Raw genomic sequence first — 21,170 nt, forward strand, 5'->3', positions numbered from 1 at the left:
TATTCCTTAGTGTAACTATTACTACTGAAAAATTTAAATAAATCAATATAGGATCTCCTTCAAGCAGTGTATGAAGCTTTCAGATATTTTTTTTATTTTTGTATGTGAATGTGACCACTAATATTAAGTCATTTATCATAATTTTATTTTACTAACAACAGGTACTATGGTATTCTGGCTACCATGGCTCATTTTTAAATTAGAATTTTGATGATTCATAAAATTTCCTGTAATCAATAGTGGCCAAAAAACTCAGACTATTACCAGACTATTAAATTACTTTATTGGCTTTAATGTATGAATAAATGAATAAATAAACTTACAAATAAAAGCATTGAAAACAGGCACTATGACAGCACAAAGCCACTCGCACACTTTCATGACAGTATTATTCATACAACCTATTTGGGCATGGCGTGTTTACAGAGCAATCTGTTCAGGACATGAGGTGGTGTTTTTTGCAATAACAGTGTTTGTGTACACCTGATGTATTTCTCACAGAGCAGAACACATTATACAAGAACTCTTGTATAATGGGATGCATGGCTTTAACTCTATCGTCACATGCATTTGTTTTAAACTGACTCAATAGGTAAGTAATGAATAATGGGCTAAGTAGGAACCATCATGCCATTCAGTTCATTAGTAACCTCCAACTGTAAACAACAGTCCTACATGTATACATACATGTACTAATTGCACTGTCCAGCACATTTTAAAGCTCTCTTCTGTGCTAACACACACAAAACTCCCTAGTTGGTGCAAGTTCCACATAAGAATAAAATAGAAAATTAGTCTCAGACAGAACAGATGCACTATTCAGTCTCTTCCTGCACATGGCCAGGGAAAATAGTATATTTGAGGTCATTTTTTAGATCGTTCCACTAACATATAAATAACATATCTAAGGGTAGTCTACACTGATCTCCTATGGGTCTTCTGTCATCCAGTGTGAGCAGAAAGGGTGGGAGAATGGATCAGCAGGCCAGTCTAAAGTTAAGATTAGTTAACCCCTGGACTCCAAAGACCTGTGTAGATGAAAAGAAGTTGAAGGGGGAAATGTCAAAATACAAGTAGGCTACAAGTACATTCAATCAAATATCCCATATTTCATTTTTAAAACGAATTTAGCATGGCTGTCACGTTATTCATTTTGTCATTTTACAACTGTAAAAAAATTCACCCCCAAACAATTATTACAAGTAGGGCTGATGTCCAATCAAAACTTAAGCTCAAGAGAAAACGAAAGGGGACAACTCTAAATTGATGTTGTGACACCGTACCTTGAAGAAACAAAAATGTCTTCTGATTACTTGAGAATGAGTGAGTGAATAATTGTGAAAGATGAGAAAAAGTACAGAACAAGAGAAAAGCAGCAGCAGGAAGGAGAAGAAAGAAACCAAGTCATCCTCACGAGTAGCTAGTATGTTGCTGGTGTCTCCTGGCACTTCTCATCTTCTCAAACCTGGCTTCCATCTCTTCTAGGACTTTAGGCGTGTAACGCACGACCAGCTTCACTGAACCCTGTGCTGCCTTTAGCAGCTCTACGGCTTTCTCATGGTGCTCTCCCTCTACACTCTACACACAATGAAGAAATAAAGAAAATGTTTAAATGCAAGGAATACAAAGGTGTTATTAAGTAGCAAACATTTTGTACTTCTGATTTTTTCATAGAACTTACAGCTCTTAAAATCACCACAGCCAATGGTCACCTTTAAGACAATAAGTGCTTTTCCACCATCGGGCCGAAAAGTTCAATGCATGGCGAGTAACAGTTCTAGGAGCATTTCCACTTAAGCATGGTTAGGTACGATTACAAACCGTTCCTTGCTTGGATATCTCAGCACGGTTGGCTATCCACACTCAGGGCAGAGAACCATTCTGATGGAACGCCTGTAGTGACGTGGCATCTCACAACTGACGCTTTACTCAGTCAGTCTATTCTAATTTCGAAACACCACAGTGGAAAAAGAAATTGGTTCCGCAACGAGAACCGTTCGACCCGATGGTGGAAAAGCGGTGAGTCATCTCAAAACTGCCCCAACATACCACTCCATTAACAGAGAGGAGTTGATCTCCTCTCTTCAGCCCCCCCTGACTGTCAGCAACACCCCCTGGGATGACCCTGGAGATGTAGATGGGAGAGTTTTGTTCTTTTCCCCCCATGATGTTGAAACCAAGCCCCTCATCTGTCTTAGGGAGTTCCACCACTCTTGGGTGTGCATGGCCTTCACTGGCTGCAAATGCTGCTACTGTGGCCTGGAAAAAAGAGGTGAAAGAAAACAGGTGGTAAAAAGAAAATGAGAGCATGTGTGTTTGCTGCCCTGCATGCATTGTTCAGCATAGTGGCAGGTTGCGGGAAAAAGTTACCTTGGCAGTGGCATGTGCTCGCACATCTGGCCCACCAACAATGTCCAATGTGTTATAAAGCTGCTCATACACCTAAAAAAAAAAAAAAAAAAGGAAAGCAAAGATAAAATATTTGCAGTGTACAGTGAGTTTGTAACACTTTATAATAACTTGCATTAATAGCATTAACAAACATTACATTATATAATGCTTAACAGAATATTAATGCACATTCAAATATCAGAAATACCATTTAACTTTGATGTATATATTGAAATATACACAAACTATGGATTTGTTAAGCATTCAATTATGTTTGTTAATAATATTTGCAGCAGAATGCCATGATTGACCAGTCTGCCGTGAGCCAGAGAGCCATGCAATAATCCAAGTTATTGTGATGTGTTACCAGTAAGTCTTAAAAGGGGAAAGGATTGTGAAGGAGAAGGGAAAGGAGTCACAACTTATTTACATAAACTTAACAAAACATTTTCTGCCAAACACTTCTATATTTCAACTTTTACAAGAGTGTAATTTCATCATATCTTTTTGATACTTGTGCATAAGTAATATCTAAGCAGTGGTGAACAGTCCCGATTCCTGCCATCGGATCTTCTCAGTCTCAAGTTAAGGAGTGAGATATGTGGGCTAAAGTGAGATGCTGTCTCAAAGAGACAGGGAAGTGAGTCATTCAGAGGAAGGAACAGTGCAGCACAGCACAGCTCTGTCTTTAAGAAAAGACTACATGTGTGAAGAAGGAAGAGGACATCATTTCTGCATTCCAAACCTCTTTATATACCTAGCTATTTTCCTTCAGTATTCTGTGAAATCATCACAAGAAAAAAGGCTGTTATCAAACTAATTGCAAATAGCTTAAAATAATAAAAACACCACAAATATTACAGAGTTTAATATCATTCAAGTTTAGTAATATTTTGACACATTGCTTCATTTTTCCACATAGCTCCAAAATGAAGACAATAGAATCCAGCAAACAGTTAGCCCATTAATGTAAGAAAAAAAAAAAGGCACGGAGCCGAGCATCCTTGTGTGTGAAGGACCAAAGTAGCCTTTACCTCTCTGATGGCAGCACAGAATTTGCTCTGAAGTACTCTCTGCAGAGCCTGGAGTTTAGGAGGAGGTAGCTCACCACTCCTTTGCAGTCTGTCCAACAATTCTATGACTCTGCAAACATCTGGAGGAAAGTAAAATATTAAATACATTGCAAAAACAGCAGAGAGCAAATCATGAGAAGAAAAGGGGAGGAGATGAGTAAATAATGGTAAAATTTCAATAAGATTAACAAAGAAAAGGCATTGAGGGTCACGTGGCTCCATTTGGGGGTCGGACGTGTGAACGGCGAGCTCTGCGCACTTTACTAGTTTTTAATACATTTTGTGTTTTAAACTGGTGAGATTCGATACACCCTGCTACATAACTGTTCTAAGAAGTCAACATGTCAAAGAATTCAAAATCCTCGGGCTCTGGAGACATTAAAAGACACTTACGTGCTCAAGCTGATACCTCTGACAGGGACCAGGGACTCAGTTTGGATGGTGCGGCGGGAGAAACTCAACGGCAACTGTCCAGCATGTCTGTAATGCTGGCGAAGGTCGCAGCAGACCTGGAGGATCTGGCTGTAATACGTTGATCGATTACATTGTTGGAGGCGAAATTCTCTGAGTAACAAGAATTGGGGACGTCGAGAAACAGATTGATTATCTGGAGTCATCGGAGAGGGAATTAGCTGCTAATCCGCAAGCGACCAAAGTAGATTTAGAACATGTTTGGGAAAAGTGGAAAGACCTTGAAAATCGTAATCGGCGAAACAATGTCCGAATTGTTGGAATTCCTGAGCATGAGGAAGGCTGAGATATGGTGAAATTCCTAGACGGACTCTTTCCGAGTCTGCTCGACATAACAGGCCATAAGCTGAAAATCGAGCGAGTTCACAGGGTCCAGGCTCGGAGATCCAGCTCGAGTCCAAGATGGCGCCGAGGATGACAGCAGTGTTGCGAGCTCCAACACAACTTAGCAGTTTCTTGTTTTTTGATGTTCTTAGTTCATGTTATTTTTGTGTTAGATGTCGTCAGTGTTATTGAATATGACAGACAAACTATTCTGGACATTTAATTTTCATTAACACATCGGAAACCAAGCTTTGAGTCCCACAATGCCGATGACGCTCTGTTTACAAACACAGCAGTGGAGCCCTTTGTTTGGAACGTACGGCCACAACCACGAAAGTGCAGCCAAAAAAGGGGAAGGAGAGCCGGTTTCCTCGTCAGGGTCAGACGCCGCACCAACCGACATCCACTACCCAGCATTCTTCTGGCGAATGTCCAGTCTCTGAACAACAAGCTCTGCGAACTTAGGACATGAATCTCCTACCAACGAGAGACACAAGACTGTTGCATTATCTACCTTACAGAAACTTGGATGTCTACTGAGGTCCCAGACTCAGCAATCGAGCCTACGGGGTTCTCCGTGCATCGCGCAGACAGAACTAAAGGCAGAGGAGGGGGCGTATATTTTATGATCAGCGATTCATGGTGTGATCGAAGGAACGTACACTCTATCAAGTCTTTTTGCTACCCTGATCTGGAATACCTCACGCTACTGTGTTGACCATTCTGGTTACCGAGGGAATTCAAGGCGGTCATCATCACAGCCATGTACATTCCTCCACAAGCCGACACAGAGCAAACGCTAAGGGAAATGTATGGAAGTATAATTGAGCAGGAATCCGCGCACCCTGAGGCCATGTTCATTGTTACAGGGGACTTTAACAAAGCCAATCTCAGGACAATCTCGCTTAAATACTACCAAAACATCAGATGCAACACACAAGGGGACCGGGTTTTAGATCACTGCTACTCTCCCTTCTGGGATGCTTACAAATCCCTCCTCCGCCCACCTTTTGGCAAATCAGACCACTCTTCCATTCTCCTTCTGCCTGCTTACAGACAGAAACTGAAACAGGAAGCTCCCACCCTCAGAACGATCCAGTGCTGGTCGGACCAATCAGATTCTACGCTACAGGACAGTTTTGATCACGTGGACTGGGAGATGTTCTGGTCCGCCTCTGATGACGACATCGAGGTCTACGCTGATACCATAATGTGATTCATCAGGAAGTGCGTAGATGATATACTGCCGACCAAAACAATACGGATCAACCCTAAACAGTAACTGTGGATTAATAGCGATGTTCGTGCGGCACTTAATGCGCGGACCTCCGCTTTTAATTCTGGGAACACTGAGGAATATAAACATGCCAGTTATACTCTCCGCAAAACAATCAAAGCAGCCAAACAACAATGCAAAAACAAAATGGAAGCACAGTCCAACACCACCGATGTGAGAAGTATGTGGCAGGGAATTAACATAATCACAGACTTCAAAGCAACTAATCACTCCGCTGTGAACACCACCGCCTCTCTTCCGGATGAGCTAGACACATTTTACACTCATTTTGAGGAAAACAACATCTCCTCCACGGAGAGAACTCCCGTGCCTGACACAGCAGAGGTTAGTTCACTTAATGTCTGTGTTGCGGATGTAACCCGATCTCTCAAATGGGTGAATATTCGCAAAGCTGCGGGTCCAGACGGCATTCCAGACCGCGCTATCAGAGCATGCGCGGATCAACTAGCGGTGTTTTAACGGACATTTTCAATCTCTCCCTCTCCCTGTCTGTGGTTCCTACATGCTTTAAGACATCCACCATTGTGCCCATACCAAAACAGTCAAAGATAACTTGCCTAAATGACTGCCGTCCTGTTGCCTTAACTCCCATCATCAGCAAGTGCTTTGAAAAGCTTATCAGAGATCACATCTGCTCTGTGCTGCCTGCTTCACTGGACCCACTACAGTTTGCTTATAGAAGCAACCGCTCCACTGATGATGCCATTGCAGTCACAATACATACTGCTCTTTCCCATTTGGAAAAAAGGACACATATGTGAGAATGCTGTTTGTAGACTACAGCTCAGCATTCAACACCATAGTGCCCTCCAAGCTTGAAGTGAAACTCCAGGCTCTGGGCTTAAACAGCTCACCGTACAGCTGGATCCTGGACTTCCTCTCAGGTAGACGCCAGGTGGTCAGAATGGGCAGTAACATCTCCTCACCACTGACCCTTAACACTGGAGCCCCGCAGGGCTGTGTTCTCAGCCCACTCCTGTATTCCCTGTACACACATAACTGTGTGGCAACACATAGCTCCAATGCCATCAAGTTTGCTGATGATACGACGGTGATAGGTCTGATCACTGACAATGATGAAACAGCCTATAGAGAGGAGGTGCACACTCTGACATGTGCCAGGAGCACAACCTCTCCCTCAACATCAGTAAGACCAAGGAGCTTGTGTTGGACTTCAGGAGAAAAGACAGAGAACACAGCCCCATCACCATCAATGGAGCACCAGTGGAGAGAGTCAGCAGCTTCAAGTTCCTTGGTGTCCATATCACTGTGGAACTCACATGGTCCATCCACACTGAAGCCATTGTGAAGAAGGCTCATCAGCGCCTCTTCTTCCTGAGATGGCTGAGGAAGTTTGGAATGAACCACTGCATCCTCACATGGTTCTACACCAGCACTGTAGAGAGCATCCTGATTGGCTGTATCACTGCCTGGTACGGCAACAGCACCGCCCTCAACCGCAAAGCCCTGCAAAGGGTGGTGCTAACTGCCAGACACATCATCGGAGGTGAGCTTCCCTCCCTCCAGGACATATATACCAGGCGGTGTGTGAAAAAAGCTCGGAGGATCATCAGAGACTCCAGCCACCCTATCCATGGGCTGCTCTCACTGCTACCATCAGGCAGGCTGTATCGCAGCATCAGGACCCGCACCAGCCGACTTCACGCAGCTTCTTCCCCCAAGCAATCAGACTTTTGAACTCTTGATCATTCACGATCAACATATATCAGCACTGCACTTTATTAATCTCACACTGGACTGTCATAAATATATTTCTCTTAACAACACACTGGCAACTGACTATCAACTGACAGCCTGAATGTCAATACAACACTATACAACCTTACTGCACATTTATTTATATTATTTTATTGTATACTGTGTATTCTATATTGTGTGTATTGTATACTATACATTGTATATTACTATTTGTATATTGTGTTGTAATTATGTGTATATTAGTTTCGTAAATTGTGTTGTGTAACTCTGATGTTTAGTGTAAATTGGTATATGTCTCATCTATGTCTCATCACTGTCATGACTGCTATGTTGCTTGAAACTGCACCCAAGACTTTCACCCACTGTTGCACTTGTGTATATGGTTGAGTGACAATAAAGTGATTTAATAAAGTGATTTGATTTGAGATCCGCAGAGGGAGACAGGCCCCAATCAATTCTAGCCAAATTTCTGAGATCATCCAATAGAGATCTCATGTTACGTGAGGTGAAGAGTAAAGGAAGGCTTTCTTGGAAGAACCACAACATTTTCTTTTTCCCAGACTTTGCGAATTCGACAAGAGAGAAATGTGATCGATTCAAGGAATGAATGAAACGCTTACATCAACGGAAGGTCGCTTTTGCACTGATGTTTCTGGCCAAATTGAGAATAGATACTAAGAATGGCCGCAAAATATTTACATGCCCACAGCAAGCGATGTCTTTCATAGAGACAATGGGGTGAGTAAGCCATTTAGTGATTTTCATGTTGCTCCCAAGTGAGCTTGACTCGTTGAACATACACTTGACTGCCTGAGGAAGCTGGGCGCCTTTTTGTTTCTTTTTGTGTTGGTTCCGCCTAGCGGCTGGAGTTTGTTTTGTGGAATAACACTCCTTCAAGAAATTTTTGCATCGACGGAATGCAAGAAACTCTTACATCAACGGAGGGTCGTTTTGCACTGATGTTCCCAGCAAAATTGAGAATACATACTAAGGATGGCCGCAAAATATTTACATGCCCACAGCAAGCATTGTCCTTCATAGAAACAATGGGGTGAGTAAGCCATTTGGTGATTTTCATGTTGCTCCCAAGTGAGCTTGACTCGTTGAACATACACTTGACTGTCTGAGGAAGCTGAGCACCTTTTTGTGTTGGTTCCGCCTAGCGGCTGGAGTTTGTGGAATAACACTCCTTCGGGACAGTTGTGGATGGATCTGCACGTGCCTTGTGTTTATGCCTCCCATTGGCTGGAGTTTGTTTTGTGGAGTATTTTTTGCAGGACATTGGAAGGATTAGGTCATCTGCTTATGAAACAGCCGGCTCACTAAACATTCGTTTGAAATGGAAACTGAAAGATTTTTTTTTAATGTATTTATTTTTAATTTGTAATAAAACATTTTTTTTTTTTTATTAAAAATTATTTAATTTGTTTAATTTTTCTTTGTTATTATTATTATTTTTTTTTTTGTGCTGGCTCCGCTAGTGGCTGGAGTTTCTTTTACAGATTATTTTCTGCTATGTTATTCTCTCTCACAAAATTTGTATTAAAACACCGGACTTGAGCAATCCGACGGCAAAGTTGTTGCGGGGACTCTCGTAGGCGTGCATGGACTGTTTGAGTTTAGAGGGATGGATGCCGGTTGGCGCTGTCGTGTGCGGGGTTAATGCACACGTTTTTCTTTTTTCTGTTTTTTTGTTCTGGGGAAAGTTCAGGGTTTGACTGTTGCACTAATGCTGGAATGTGGTCTTTATCATTTTATTTTTGACACACAATCTATTTTTTCTCATATGACAAAATGTCAAAAGTTAATATGAGTGGATTACCTCTCTCCACGTGGAATGTGAATGAGTTGGGACACCCCATAAAAAGAAGGAAGGTTATCCCTTTTCTTAAACAAAATAAATTTGATATAGTGTTTCAAGAAATGCATCTTTCCCCACAGGAAGCTGATAAATTTGGGAAGATATGGGGTGGACATGTTTTCTTTAGTGCTGGCTCAAGTAAGTCAGTGGTGTCTCAGCAGTTAAGGCTCTGGGTTACTGATCAGAAGGTTGGGGGTTCAAGCCCCAGCACTGCTAAGATGCCACTGTTGGGCCCTTGAGCAAGGCCCTTGACCCTATCTGCTCCAGGGGCGCCATATCATGGCTGACCCTGCACTCTGACCCCAGCTTAGCTGGGATATGTGAAAAAAAGAATTTCACTGTATATGTGCAAATGTGTGATAAATAAATATAATTATAAAAATTATTAATTAAAAGTGCAGGGGAGTCATTATATTGATAAGCAAACATCTACAATTAAATGTCTCAAACAGATTAAAGATAAATTAGAGTCATTATTGTTTTAGCAGAAATTCAGGGGCAAAGGTTGATTTTGGCTAATATTTATGCACCTAAATGGATGATCAGGGCTTTTTTATAGATCCTGAAGGGATGTTGCAAGCCGCTGGCACCCCTCATGATATAATACTGGGAGGATACTTTAATCTTTTGATGGACTTAATGCTTGATCATAGTGAAGCAAAAGTGTGTAAGCCCCCTAGAGCAACACTGACGCTTCACAGGATGTGTAAAAATCTTGGTCTTACAGACATTTGGAGACTTTTGAATCCATCTGGTAGGGACTACTCATTTTTTTCATCAGTCCATAGATTTATTCTAGAATAGATTTTTTTATATATATCTAAGTCCTTCTTAGATGTTGGGGGGCATACAACTTTGATGATATAATATATTTGTATGCAGGTCAACTTTTTTATATCATATGTTGTGATAAATCAGATTTCAGATTTGTACGGGTTTAATCTGAAAGCTTAAGGATAAACCCTGGAACTGAAATGGGAATTTATATTGGACAGTCTGCCTCATTTCAAAAGTCCACCACCACTGATGTACAGTGTATGGATGTAAAGAAGGCAAATGTGCTTTTGTAATAGAGGCATTTAAGAAAACAGAAAGAGTACAGGTCAAACGGAGGCGAGAAAGAGAAGTTATTATTTATGGTGCAAATGTTTAACTATTTGACATTCTATTTCAGACTTAAATGCTTTGATTGTTGCACTCATGCCTCTATGTAATGCTACTTAAGAGTCTTCGACACGGACATCCTATATATGCTCTTGTATTCAGACTTTATGAAGCAGCAGTTTGACGGCTTTCTGCAGTCAAAACTAATTACAATTAATTAGATTAAGTTGAATGAGTTAGGCAGTTCACTTTATATTTCAATTCAATTCAAGCATAGCAATTAAGCACTTACACTCCCTACAGACCAGTCCATTCATTTAAACGCACTAGTGCGCTGGTCACTAATCCATTTGCTTGACAGGCTCAAGAACCAATCAGTTTATCTGCTCACTTCAATAATAACAGCCATATTCCACTATATTTTCAAAACGCTGCACACCTTTGTTTGGATGTACTGAACACACCTCTTTCCAAACAGAGCGGTTCTGTCATCGACGCCATGTCCACCTCTTTCCCTGTATGGTAATACGATGACATCATTACGATCGTCTGCTGCACCGTAGGACTTAACCGTTTTCAGCGCTATGATCGTTGTCTTTTTGGAGAGGAAGGGAAGGATTTTTAAAAATAAAATAAAATCCGAACACAGCTTCACAGTAAAAGCGCAGATGCTCCTGCTGCTACACTGGTGAGGTCGGGCAGCAGCTTGTTGAATGACGCAATACTCTACGTCAGAGGCGTGGGTTTAACTGATTCATTTGACTCACGACTTCATTTTCTCCTACAAGCTTCGAATCAACCCTGTGGACGATCTGAAAAGATCGTCTATCACGCAAGACGTTAGAAATGACAAGCATTCAAACTTATATTTGCCAATAAAAAAATTTTTTTTATTAAAGAATGAGAAGCAGAACTAATAAGACCAGAGGAATAGGCTCAAATGAAGAAAATACTATATAAGAGCAATTCTTTGTGAACTCATGACAAACAATTTTAAATCACACTTTAAAGGGATAGTTCACCCAAAAATGAAAATTCTCTCATCATTAACTCACCCTAACTATATCCAAAATGTGTATGACTTTCTTCTGCAGAACACAAGACTTTTAGAAAATTTCAGCTCTGTTGGTCGATACAATGCAAATGAATGGTGAACAAAAACTCAGGTGGTTTAAAAAAAACAAAGACAATCCATAAGACTCCAATGGTTAAACCCTTATCTTCTTATGCTTTGGACAGGTGGGTGAGAAATAGATCAGTCTCCACCTTTGACCAGCCCCAACCAGCAGATGGCTGAATGTTAAAGTTACTTCCACACCAGAATGTGTAAGTGTAGATTTTCAGTAAAAAAAATTATTTTTTTTTTTAGTATTTATCTGTTTCTCACCCACACTTATCACATGCATCAGAAAATATGTATTTAACCACAGGTATGCTGACTTTATGTGCTTTTTGGACTTTCAAAATTCTGGTCACAATTCACTTGCATTGTGAGAACCTACAGAGCTGAAATACTCTTTTTAAAATCTGTTTGTGGTGAGCAGAAGAAAGCTATACACATCTGGGATGGCATGAGGGCGAGTAAATGAGAATTTTAATTTCTGGGTGAACTGTTCCTTTCTTTCCTTTTCTCTTCAGTAAAATTTGTATCACTGTTCAATTCATATGAGATCCACAGATTGTACCAAATATAAAACAAAAGTACATGACAAAAAAAATGTGTAGTTGCAACAGGGAAAAAAATGACCAACAAAAGAAACATTGTTCAGACTGCGTTTAAACCAACCATCAAGAAATTACTCTTGTAGTCAACAATTAAACAGCTTTGATATAATGGTACTAAACAACCCAAAATTATTTGACAATTACTTATCCCCTATTGAATATTCTACACTGTAGTAAAATACAGAGTGCCTCAGTCAAGTGATCTTTAAAGTTTATTTTAGACAGGGAACTGAAATGAGTCATAAAGCCAGTTATTTAATGATGCATGAAAGCCAAGTCACCCAAAAGTCAACTGGGTTAAAATAAAAATCACAGTCCAGCTAAGCAATCTTTTAACAAAAAGGACGCTTCTTACCAGAGAGACACCAAGCTCTCTCAGTTATAGCTGTTTGTAGTACAGTAAAATACTCACACACCAATGTGGATATAGTGCAAGCAAGAGTGGAGACATTAAATAATGGGTGAGGGGGAGAACATTTGTGAATCAAATAAACATTACAACTGGATGACCTTGGATCATTCGCAATATCTGGAACTTTCAGTACTCATCCCCCTGGGCCTCCATCCTGTATCCATTCTCATTGGAGGCATAGCCCTCTCCTGACTGCATGGAATCCTGATCCATCATCATCATCCTCATCCCATCCTGTGAGCCTTCCTCTGATTGTGGTGGTACTGGCTCTTCACCCTCCTCACCTCCATTACCCACACCTTCCTGATCGCCCGAGGAGGATACATGCCTGTCTTCCCTTCGGTCTCCACGGTCCCGATCACCCCTGTCACGCTTATGCTCACGATCTCTATCCCTGTCTCGCCTTCTGTCGCGATCCCTGTCCCTGTCCTTATCTCTGTGGCTGCGCTTCCTGTCCCGGTCTCTGTCCCTCTCTTTGTCTCTCTCCCTACCCCTCTCCTCTCCTTCTGGCCCTCCCTCCTCTCCCCGTCCTGGTTCACCAGCCAAGGAGTCCTCCATACCCCTTTCTCCTCCTTCTGGCATCATACCATCAGCTAGCCCGCCCACACCCTCTTCGCCTCCATCTGCACCCTTCCCTCTTTCCCGGTCTCTCTTTCTGTCCCTGCTTCTGCTTCTCCTCTTGCGGTCTCTCTCTCTATCTCTGTCTTTACTTCTTTCTCTGCTCCCTCCAGTAACACCTCGCTCTCTTTCCCGGTCTCGACGTCGATTGCTGCCTGCAGTCTCCTCCGCTGGACCACCAATGCCCCTTTCTCGCTCACGAGACCTGGTGCGTCTGCGCCTTTCTCGGGAACGAGTGCGCCGACGCTCTCCACGCTCCTTGTCTCGGTCTCGTTCACGACTGCGATCCCTGCGCTCACCACGATCCCGGTCACTGCAGGGCAACAGACAACAGTGGTTAAGTTGTGATTTGAAGCCTAAATGCAACTGCCTAAAAAAATAAAAAAAGTCCCAAACTTACCCTCCAATTGGTCGGTCATCATATCGGGAGGTGTCATCTCTGCCTGAGTGTTTGATGTTAACATCTGCCCCGCCTCTCCTTGTACCACCAAGACCTCCACCTGGACACCAAAATGAATATTAAAGAAAGTCAGAGGTTTTTTTTTTTTTACCATTAACCCTGCCATTTTATTCATTTACTACTTGTGAGAATGTCATAGCAGGTGTTCTTTTTTTTTTACCAAACAATTTGGGCAAAAAAGGTGACGTTAGCTGAAAGGTGAGTAGTTAAAAGTAAAACTTACCAAGTCTACGAGGGTGCCATCCTTTGACTGTTCGTCCTCTTTCAACATCTACAAGGACTCGACGTCCATCAATCTTTTTACCATCTGCATGCTTGTAGGCAGCTAGAGGACAGATGATAGACAAGCAATAGAAAAGCAGAGATAGAGGGATGAAGGGAGTAGGGAGAAGACAGAGAGAGAAAAGGTGGACAATGAATAAAGGGGATACACCCAACAGTATTTCATACCTTGAATTTGGACGGATTTCACTCAAAACATTTGAAGCTTTTGCAGGCACACGCTTACCTCAAAATGGATAAGACACCAGGATTGAGATAACCCACAATGTTGCCATCAGTTTAAACTACATTATTCCAACAATTTTCCATTATCATTTTCCTTATTGGTTCTACTCTTGGATTGAGGTGCAATACAAACAACTTTCAAAATACATTTCCTCTTTAAAATGTTAGCATACCTTGTCCAGACTGCAGATGCATGTTTCTGAAGCACAATATTTGTTTGTATGTAATTTCACCATTTACAATAAAATCTAAATTTTGAATAGGCACTACATCACACAGTTTAAACAACCAACTATTTAATTTAAAACAATTTAATTTAACTAGTAGAGGATAAAATGACCTAGCGCTTTGAGAATCCTTAATAAATATTCAGGATCTCTCAGGCATTCAGAAAGGAAAAATATATTTTTATTTCCTTCAAACAGCACTGTTGTGATGGAAATAAAAATGAAGGCAGGTACAACTAAGTGTGAAGAGGATCACAAAAGTAAGAATTAACAACATGGGGGAAAAAATAGTTACAACTCCTCATTCCACTTAGGTCACCAAATTTTAAGGGTGAACCATATTGAGAAATTGACCTTTAACAATTTTTATCCTCAAATCTTTATAGAAAAGCACAAAAAAAGGCACTTAGTGAATACAGATAAGCCAAGCGCCACTCTTGCCATTCTCCAAAGCACCCCCCCCCCATACAGAATTTCTACAAGAAATAATTGAGGGCCATTCACACACACATTGACACACATATGCCATACACAAAAAGAATAACTTGAGAGCTTTTAGCATTATCTGTTTTAAAAATGATCTATTATACTTAAGTATATGCTTAAAGTACAGTTTTTAGTAAAAGTTACACAATTCGCACACGTGCACACACTTGACTATGACCAAATATTCTTGGGTCTTTCTCCTTCTGCTACTTAAAGAATCAGGACCTAAGCCCTTACATATTTAATCATCATCTCATCTTACCATATTACCTGGAGATCCCACCTTACCATAACACCTGGCCAAGGATGGACTTCCTTGATGGAAAGCCCCACGGAAATGTAGCATGACGATTCCAGCTGCCTCGAATCAATTTTATACTCACAAAAAAAAATATATAGAAACCAAAATTGGACAACCTTGAATCAAGTGATCAGGGATCCAACCCTTCAACAAGGGATATGATGAAATCCGCGAAGCTACTCTGGTCTGCACTGCCGATGAAGTAGTTCAGTTGAAACCTATTATGAGGGCCTTACCATCGAACCCTCAAGTCCGTTCACACACCTGTCCTGACATCTCAACTAGAGGGCCTTACCAACAACCCTCAGACTACCATATGCAACTAGAGGGGCTTACCAACCACCCTCAGCATACTTATCCAACAAGAGGGCCTTACCATCCACCCTCATTTTTTAATTCAACTTCTGTCTTTAAAAGAGGGCCTTACCACAACCCTCACCAACCTAACCATTAAGAGGGCCTTACCAGTCACCCTCTAATCAAGAACAAAATCTTTCATTTCGGTTTCACAATATTCAGTCCCCTTTCACTTTTTTTTACAATGCAGCAGGGTCTTTCTAGAGACCCTTTAATAAAGATCTCGGACATTGCTTGATTAATAAAAACTGTGTCATGAAATTAAACGGTTTAACCCAACCTTTAACATTCAAGTTAATTAAAACTTCTGTGTTTGTCCATTTGGTCCTTTACAAATCATAAAAGCCTTTGACAGGACGCAAATAGCAAGTTTTGTAAGAAGGAACTAAAATATGGTAATGTGGGACATGGAAAGGTTGCTCTCCACACAGCTCCACAACCAGCTTTAAATATCTGAAATATAGCTACATGGACATATAGTATATAATTATTACAACTGCGGATCAAGTGCCTAACAGAGGAACTCAGTCTGAAAATTACCGTTGAAGGTGTACAAGGTAAATCCTTGGCAACAAGAATTTTTACTGATGGAAATGTTCTACGTAGTATTCTTAAAATTCAATGCCCTTGGTTAACCTATTCTATTAAAGCCAATTAGCTACATTTTAGTACAATGGTTACACGGATATAAATTTACTTCTAGCTAATAGATACGGGACAATCAACAGTTAACTTTATTTTGTGATAACGACAGCTGACTGTAGATTATCCTACAGCTTCTTATCAAATAATTACATGGAGATCATATATTGATGAGAAAATTATTGTTATGCAAAAAGAAAAATACAGCTGAGTTTCCAAAAACAGCTGAAATTTTCCTCCGGTTCATGTAAGAGTTCTAGAAAGTGTTTAAACTGCAAAATGTTTATTGGAGTTGAATATATTTTATCTTGCTTGTGAAGATCACAGAGTCACAAGCAGGAAAAATTACTTGCAATACCAGATGACCGGTGAAATTACTTTATCCCCTAATGTACGGTCAATATTCAAAAAATTATCAGGCAATGGCATGATTGACCAATCAGAATTGAGTATTCCAGAGAGCAGTGTATTAACTAATCACTGAACAAAATTACATTGGCAGTGCTAAAACAATCTTCTGTGCCATGTTTTACATGTATTCTACAAAACTTTAGACAACTTCTGTTTAACCGAGTAAATTCCATTCCAATAATCAGTAACTGAAGATGCATGCAAGACCACGTTCAAATTTACTGAAGCAAATTTGTAATTGTGGGTGCTTTGACTACAAATCTAAATCACTTTTGTCCATTGTGACATAACTAACTCGGTGATTGTGTGCAACATGGGCTGCAATACTTCCAACAGGTTTATCAGAAGTTCTCTTTCTTTACAACCATTGATATGCTTCCATACTTGTTAAGAAACATGCACCTTGCACTTTAAGTCTTCTTGCAGAGTACAACACCATTAGTACTATGGCTTTAATAGAAGAGATTAATTATGGGCTCACACTCACTAAAACTGGCCAAAGCCACATTTAATGACAACTGGCAGCCCTATATTTACCTACAAAATGGGGCAAATGAAAAGAGATTTGGTCCAAAGATTGTACACCTATCAACCTAGAATTAGATGAGGGTGTAAAGAAATCTTACCCATCATACAAACCCATCATACCAACCATATACTGAGCTGTGGTAGTAGGGTGTAGATGTATCAAAACCATCATGATCTGCAAGCCAGCTCTGGCCAAAAGCCATCAGAGATAGGCGGCTGCAGTAGCAATGAGAACAACATACAATTAATATATATCATTGACTCGCTCCTCAACACATCAGTCATGATAGCCCCTGTATATAACTGAGGTATAATAGCCTTTACATTAACTGCTGTTTTTGCACCAGACTTAACCAGGTGTATAGTATATGGGTCACCTTTTGACTACAGTGGGCCTTTAGCTTACCATCACCGCTCCAGCCGGAAACACTCTGCTACAGTATGTCACACTGCCTAAACATTACAGAGATGCCAGAGTGGCAACATTCATCAGAATGTGTGTTGGGCTAACGCACAGCCACAATCCACTCCTCCCCTTCTTTACACATGTGCTGCACCAAAACACTCATACCAGATGCAACACACACACACAGGGGTAAGAAACAGGAATATACTATGAACACACAGACATGATAGGGTTGACACGGGCTGTCACACAAGAACACACACACAAGCACAAATTGAGTTTTGTAACTTGACTTGTACAGAACGTTACATATTCTCATCTACAGTGTTTAGCATCACGGTTTAATGGGCACCAAGTTCAATTTGTGATCATTGAAGGAAAAACAAAACAAATAGATGGACAATGTCCATCAAAGTCACTTTCAGAAACCGCTACAGCTTCAAAACAAACTAAACAGTTTGTATTAGAGAGAAAGACAGAATCCTCTTTGTTAGTTGAGTAAAATAAGGTGTAGCCTTTTTTCCAAACCTTGCTTTTGGAGTGATTTGATTACTTATTAAAAATGTTTAAAGAAGAATGAGACATCTTGGTTACTCACAGTGCATGTCTCTCTCGTGTTCATACTCGATAAATGCATAGCCTCTTGGTTTTCCAGTTTTCTTGTTGTACACAATGTAGATCTAATAAATGCAGATAAGAACAGGTTTGAGACTTTGACACTAGAACTGAATAGTGAGGAAACAGTAATAATACATATTCAGTGGGGCTGTGAAATTAAAATCACAATAAAATCAGGATATGAAGATACCGCAGCAAGCTGCAATTAAATATTTAGTTGGCTATTTTGATTGGTGCACATATTTTGCACACTGATGAGATCTCGCTAATCAGAAAGCAGTGTGAACAAAGAGATCACAACAGAAACCGGGAAGGTGAATAAAGTAAAACAAAAAAGAAATATCTGATGCCATCATCTATAACTTGGGTAAAAAAATAAAACATAAAATCCTTTTGAATTTAATAAATGAAAGCCAAAAATCGCAAAAAATAGTGATAATTATTTTTTTTTTTATCCATATTGCACCGCCTTAATATTCAACAACTTACCCGCTTGATAGGACCATAGACTTCAAACTCACGACGCAGCTTGGATTCTGTGGTGTCATAATTCTGCATTCAAAATGTAAAGACTTGTGAGGTTCGGGTTTTTTTAGGATAGATTTCTAATATTGTAGCTCTTGACAGTGGCCTTGTAAATAGAACATTAATACATACAACTCGAGCCACAAACAAGGTCTTAAATGCATCTCCCTGAGCATTAGGATCGTTGTGTGGGTCCCCTGCAAAAAAAAAAAAAAAAAAAAAAGACTGGGTCAAAAGATTTGACAATGGTCTTGCTGTTAAAATGATAGTGGGTCATGTTACTTACATTGCTTTAGCTCTGTTTCCACCATTACTTGCCTCCTTTCCATCTTCTCTCTTCTCTGGAATTCAAATTAGAGTTGCCCATGTTATCACAGCAGTTTTCATTTTCCAGGAATACATAAATATTGTTCGCAATTTTACTTCACTAACCAAAGCAAGGACTAATAATAATAATAATACTGAAAAACAAACTGAAAAAAAAAAAAGACCTTGGGTATAGCAAACACTTCACTCTGGTTAAATCTTTTGGCCATTGAAGGCCATTCTAAAATTTCATCAGCATGATAAAATAACAGCAATCCTTTCCACAGAAACTTAATTTAATAATGACCCTCACCTTTCTTTCCAACCTCTCCTCCCGTGTCTCTGCTCTTGTCGGTGGTGGGGCATCTCTGGGGTCCTGGATCAACAGTGAGTACCAACAAAACAACATTAACAACCCAAGATAAGACAGTTAATTATTCATGATTAGAATACTCTTAATTTTTATGGAACTTGCATAATGCAACAACCACCTGACCCTAATACTTGACCTGCAACATGTACAGGTGGTCTCAAATTAAATATGTTAGATAAAACATGTCAAAAATCTTTAAAGCACCTCAAAATGCCGAATGAAAGGGGCAATTCCGCAGTACGGCTGATTGTGGTGTTTCTCATGGGGAAGCTTCTCAAGCTGGGGCAGGAACGGTATCGGATCCCGCGGAGCAAACAATGCCAACAGGTTTGGGGGAAGAAACTGAGTCATTGTTCACCTATAAGTGAAAATAATAATAATATAATTCATAAAAGATCTAGACATTTGCGATAGCTAAATGATTAATAGATTTTAAGCTTCTTCAATATCAAGAAAATAACGAGGTCAAAGCACACCGTGTGCAAATCGATTCCTGTAAATAGATCTTGAAATCGTGGTACAAGTAAAAACAAAACAACGAGTTTTTGGAAAGTCCGTCTAGCAATGCTAGCTAATACGTCTAACTGTATGCAAACAAACTGGATCACTCGATATTACCAAAGCATTAGACAATCTAATCTCTTAATATTACACATCATCTTGTTTGGTAAACTATTTGAAACATAACACACAAATCAAATAAGCTCCGTCACATGCGTATAAACCAAATCTCAATCCTTGTTAGGATCAGCCGAAGAACATTTGATCAGATCAGTGATAGCCAACAGTTCACTGCGATACTGCGCGGCATCAAGTCCCAAATTACCTCAGCTTCGCATTCAATTTAACCCAAAAACCCTCTGTGTGTGTCTGTGGAAATCTTCGTGCATGAATTTCGTATATCCTCGTAGTAGTTTGTGTGTATTTTGGTCCACACAATACCCGACGTGTCTTCTCCTCGCGCAGAACGAGTTGTTTCTTTCTTAAAATGGCGCGAGGCCGTAAACCACAATGGCATTTTACGACGCTTTTACGCGACTAGTGGCACTTCACGAAAGGGGTGTGGTTAATTAATACAAAATAAAGGCTCTCACCATATAGCAGTGTCTCGGATAAGAGGGCATGCTATAAAATGAATGATTATGTAATGATCAATGTAATATTGTATCTATTTTATATAATACATTAGACATAGATAAATTAAGGTCACACTCAAAACCCCTGCTATTGTTTCAGGCCTGTGGGAAAGACATGGGGATGCATTCCAGTTGGTTCTGATTTAATCTACATCAAGCCTGGATTATTAAAGGGTTAGTTCACCCAAAAATGAAAATTCTCTAATAATTGACTCACCCTCATTGCATCCCAGATGTGTATTACTTTTTTCTGTAGAACACAAACAAAGACTTTTTAGAAAAATATTTCAGCTCTATAGGTCCATACAATGCAAGTGGATGGTGATCAGAACTTTAAAGTACAGACAATCGCAGTAAAAGTAATCCATACGACTCCAGTGGTTAAATGAATGTCTTCTAAAGTGATACGTTCGCTTTGAGTGAGAAACAGATCAATATTTTAGAAAGTCTTTTTCACTCAGAAGACTACAAAGGACAGTTCGGACTGCTGAGCGGATTATTGGTTGCCCCCTGCCAACCCTTCAAGAACTGTACACTTCCAGATTGAGGAAAAGGGCTGGAAAACTCACTCTAGACCCCACTCACCCAGCCCACTACCTTTTTGAACTGTTGCCTTCTGGCCGACGCTTCAGAGCTGTGAGCACCAGAACCGTCAGGCACAGGAACAGTTTTTTCCCCTCAGGATTCAGAACTTCTTAAACTACAAAGAGTTCTCATCAAAAAATCCTCCACGTGCAGCAATGACAGCTTAGCAGTTCCTTGGCATTCTAGTTGTCGGTTTGTCCAGATGCTCAGGTATCATTTCACCCCACGCTTCCTGTTGTCTTGTCGGGCACTTCTCACCAACCTTACAGTCTAGCTGATCCCACAAAAGATCAATGGGGTTAAGATC

The 21,170-nt window shown here is 40.3% G+C and overlaps 2 protein-coding genes across 2 annotated transcripts; both read right to left on the bottom strand.

Annotated features, from left to right (window-relative positions):
• Positions 1-267: 267 nt before the first annotated feature.
• Positions 268-10,957, bottom strand: LOC127449941 (protein lin-7 homolog B-like). Its single transcript, XM_051713582.1, has 6 exons — positions 10,705-10,957; positions 3,426-3,544; positions 2,371-2,442; positions 2,050-2,259; positions 1,415-1,578; positions 268-1,028 (listed from the first exon to the last, which is right to left on the bottom strand). Exons 1-6 carry the CDS (start codon positions 10,778-10,780, stop codon positions 1,007-1,009), a joined length of 663 nt encoding a protein of 220 aa, XP_051569542.1. The 5' UTR covers positions 10,781-10,957; the 3' UTR covers positions 268-1,006.
• A 1,012-nt stretch (positions 10,958-11,969) lies between these two features.
• LOC127449940 (U1 small nuclear ribonucleoprotein 70 kDa-like) lies at positions 11,970-20,138 on the bottom strand. The gene is made up of 10 exons (XM_051713581.1): positions 19,969-20,138; positions 19,347-19,500; positions 19,083-19,145; positions 18,750-18,804; positions 18,596-18,660; positions 18,428-18,490; positions 17,919-18,000; positions 13,679-13,780; positions 13,396-13,495; positions 11,970-13,308 (listed from the first exon to the last, which is right to left on the bottom strand). Exons 2-10 carry the CDS (start codon positions 19,491-19,493, stop codon positions 12,504-12,506), a joined length of 1,482 nt encoding a protein of 493 aa, XP_051569541.1. The 5' UTR covers positions 19,494-19,500; positions 19,969-20,138; the 3' UTR covers positions 11,970-12,503.
• Between the last annotated feature and the right edge of the window lie 1,032 nt (positions 20,139-21,170).

Source organism: Myxocyprinus asiaticus, chromosome 13, assembly GCF_019703515.2.
Source record: "Myxocyprinus asiaticus isolate MX2 ecotype Aquarium Trade chromosome 13, UBuf_Myxa_2, whole genome shotgun sequence".
Taxonomy (NCBI): domain Eukaryota; kingdom Metazoa; phylum Chordata; class Actinopteri; order Cypriniformes; family Catostomidae; genus Myxocyprinus; species Myxocyprinus asiaticus.